The following is a 1,481-nucleotide window of genomic DNA, read 5'->3' as shown; positions in this document are numbered from 1 at the left end:
CCCAAGCCCTGTGTTCATATTTAACTCCCTCAACACCCATTAAAAACATTAAAGTTCTGAAAAGACACTTGTTTCTTCTCACCCTAGTAGAATTTTAGCAGACTATAAGATTTTTTTAAGTCTGTGCTCATTGGGATATGTGTATGTGTATATATGTATATATGCATATATGCATACACATGTACATACAGATATACACATCTATATGTATATAGATATTATATATATATACTACACACATATATATGTGTATGTATAAATAAAGCTGCTCTGTATTTTCATATTTTTAAAATAGGTTGATTGTCAAAAATAAATTAAAAAAGAATGTTAGTGCTACTAGCAACCCGTAAACAGGGGAGGGGGTGGGAAAAAGACCGCGAGAAGGAAGTGACGTCACCTCGGCGGCCCTGCCGGGTGGCTTTCCCCCTAGAACATAGACCAGAAGCGTCGGCCGCTCTGCGCCACCCAGGTTCCACTGGGCCTGAGTGGGTGGGGCCGCCGAGCTCCCCGGATCGCCCCGAACGAACGAACGCACGTACGCACGCACCCCGGTTGGGAGGCCTCGCCATGCCGCTCCCCGTAGCTCTGCAGTCCCGCCTGGCCAAGCGCGGCGTCCTCAAACACATGGAGCCCGAGCCAGAGGAAGAGATCATCGCCGAGGACTATGACGACGACTCTGTGGACTACGAGGGCACCAGGATCGAGGGCCCGCCGCCCAACTGGTACAAAGTGTTCGATGCAGTCTGTGGCCTTCCTTACTATTGGAACGTGGAGACAGATCTTGTGTCCTGGCTGAACCCCCACGATCCCAGCTCTGTCATCACCAAGGCAGCCAAGAAACTCAGAAGCAACTTGGATCCAAAAGATAAGCTGAACCGTGCCTACGAAAAGCTGGAAAGAGAGGAGATGAAGGAACGACGTTACCATCGAAGGGAAGAGTTGGCCCCCTACCCCAAAAGCAAGAAAGTCAGCCGGAAGGATGAAGAATTGGATCCTATGGACCCTAGTGCCTATTCTGATGCCCCGAGAGCTACATGGTCTACAGGTCTCCCCAAACGGAATGAGGCAAAGACAGGGGCTGACACAACAGCAGCTGGGCCCCTGTTTCAGCAGCGGCCATACCCCTCCCCAGGGGCAGTGCTTCGGGCCAATGCCGAGGCCTCACGAGCCAAACAGCAAGACTGAGACAGAGCCCAGCCTCTCCTCCAGACCTCCCCAACACTTGTGTTCACAATAAAGCGTTTTCCTTTCAAAAAAAAATGTTAGTACAATATCATCATACATCAAATAAATATGTATTTCTCTAGATTCTTATGTTTATATTATAAAATTCCTACAACTCTGCTCTTTTCATTAGACACGCACGAAAGTCTTCTATCACATTAAAGATCCATTTCTCCCCTTGCTCAGCTTTATAGAGCAAGGTTATTCCTGGTTGTAAGCTTATGTCTTTTGTCTTTTGCAATATTCTATTCCAAGAT

The 1,481-nt window shown here is 47.5% G+C and overlaps 1 protein-coding gene across 1 annotated transcript; it reads left to right on the top strand.

Annotated features, from left to right (window-relative positions):
• The first annotated feature begins 544 nt into the window (after positions 1 to 544).
• Positions 545 to 1,235, top strand: LOC118844152 (polyglutamine-binding protein 1-like). The gene has a single exon (XM_036751991.1). The coding sequence runs from the start codon at positions 568 to 570 to the stop codon at positions 1,183 to 1,185; it is 618 nt and encodes a 205-aa protein (XP_036607886.1). The 5' UTR covers positions 545 to 567; the 3' UTR covers positions 1,186 to 1,235.
• Positions 1,236 to 1,481: the final 246 nt, after the last annotated feature.

This window comes from Trichosurus vulpecula, chromosome 3, assembly GCF_011100635.1.
Source record: "Trichosurus vulpecula isolate mTriVul1 chromosome 3, mTriVul1.pri, whole genome shotgun sequence".
Lineage (NCBI taxonomy): Eukaryota > Metazoa > Chordata > Mammalia > Diprotodontia > Phalangeridae > Trichosurus > Trichosurus vulpecula.
The sequence above is the reverse complement of the archived record's forward strand: the minus strand, read 5'-3'. Positions and strand labels throughout refer to the sequence as shown.

What these genes read in the sequence shown, in the direction of transcription:
- LOC118844152 (XM_036751991.1), top strand. Translation starts at nt 568, where the DNA reads ATGCCGCTCCCCGTAGCTCTGCAGTCCCGCCTGGCCAAGCGCGGCGTC.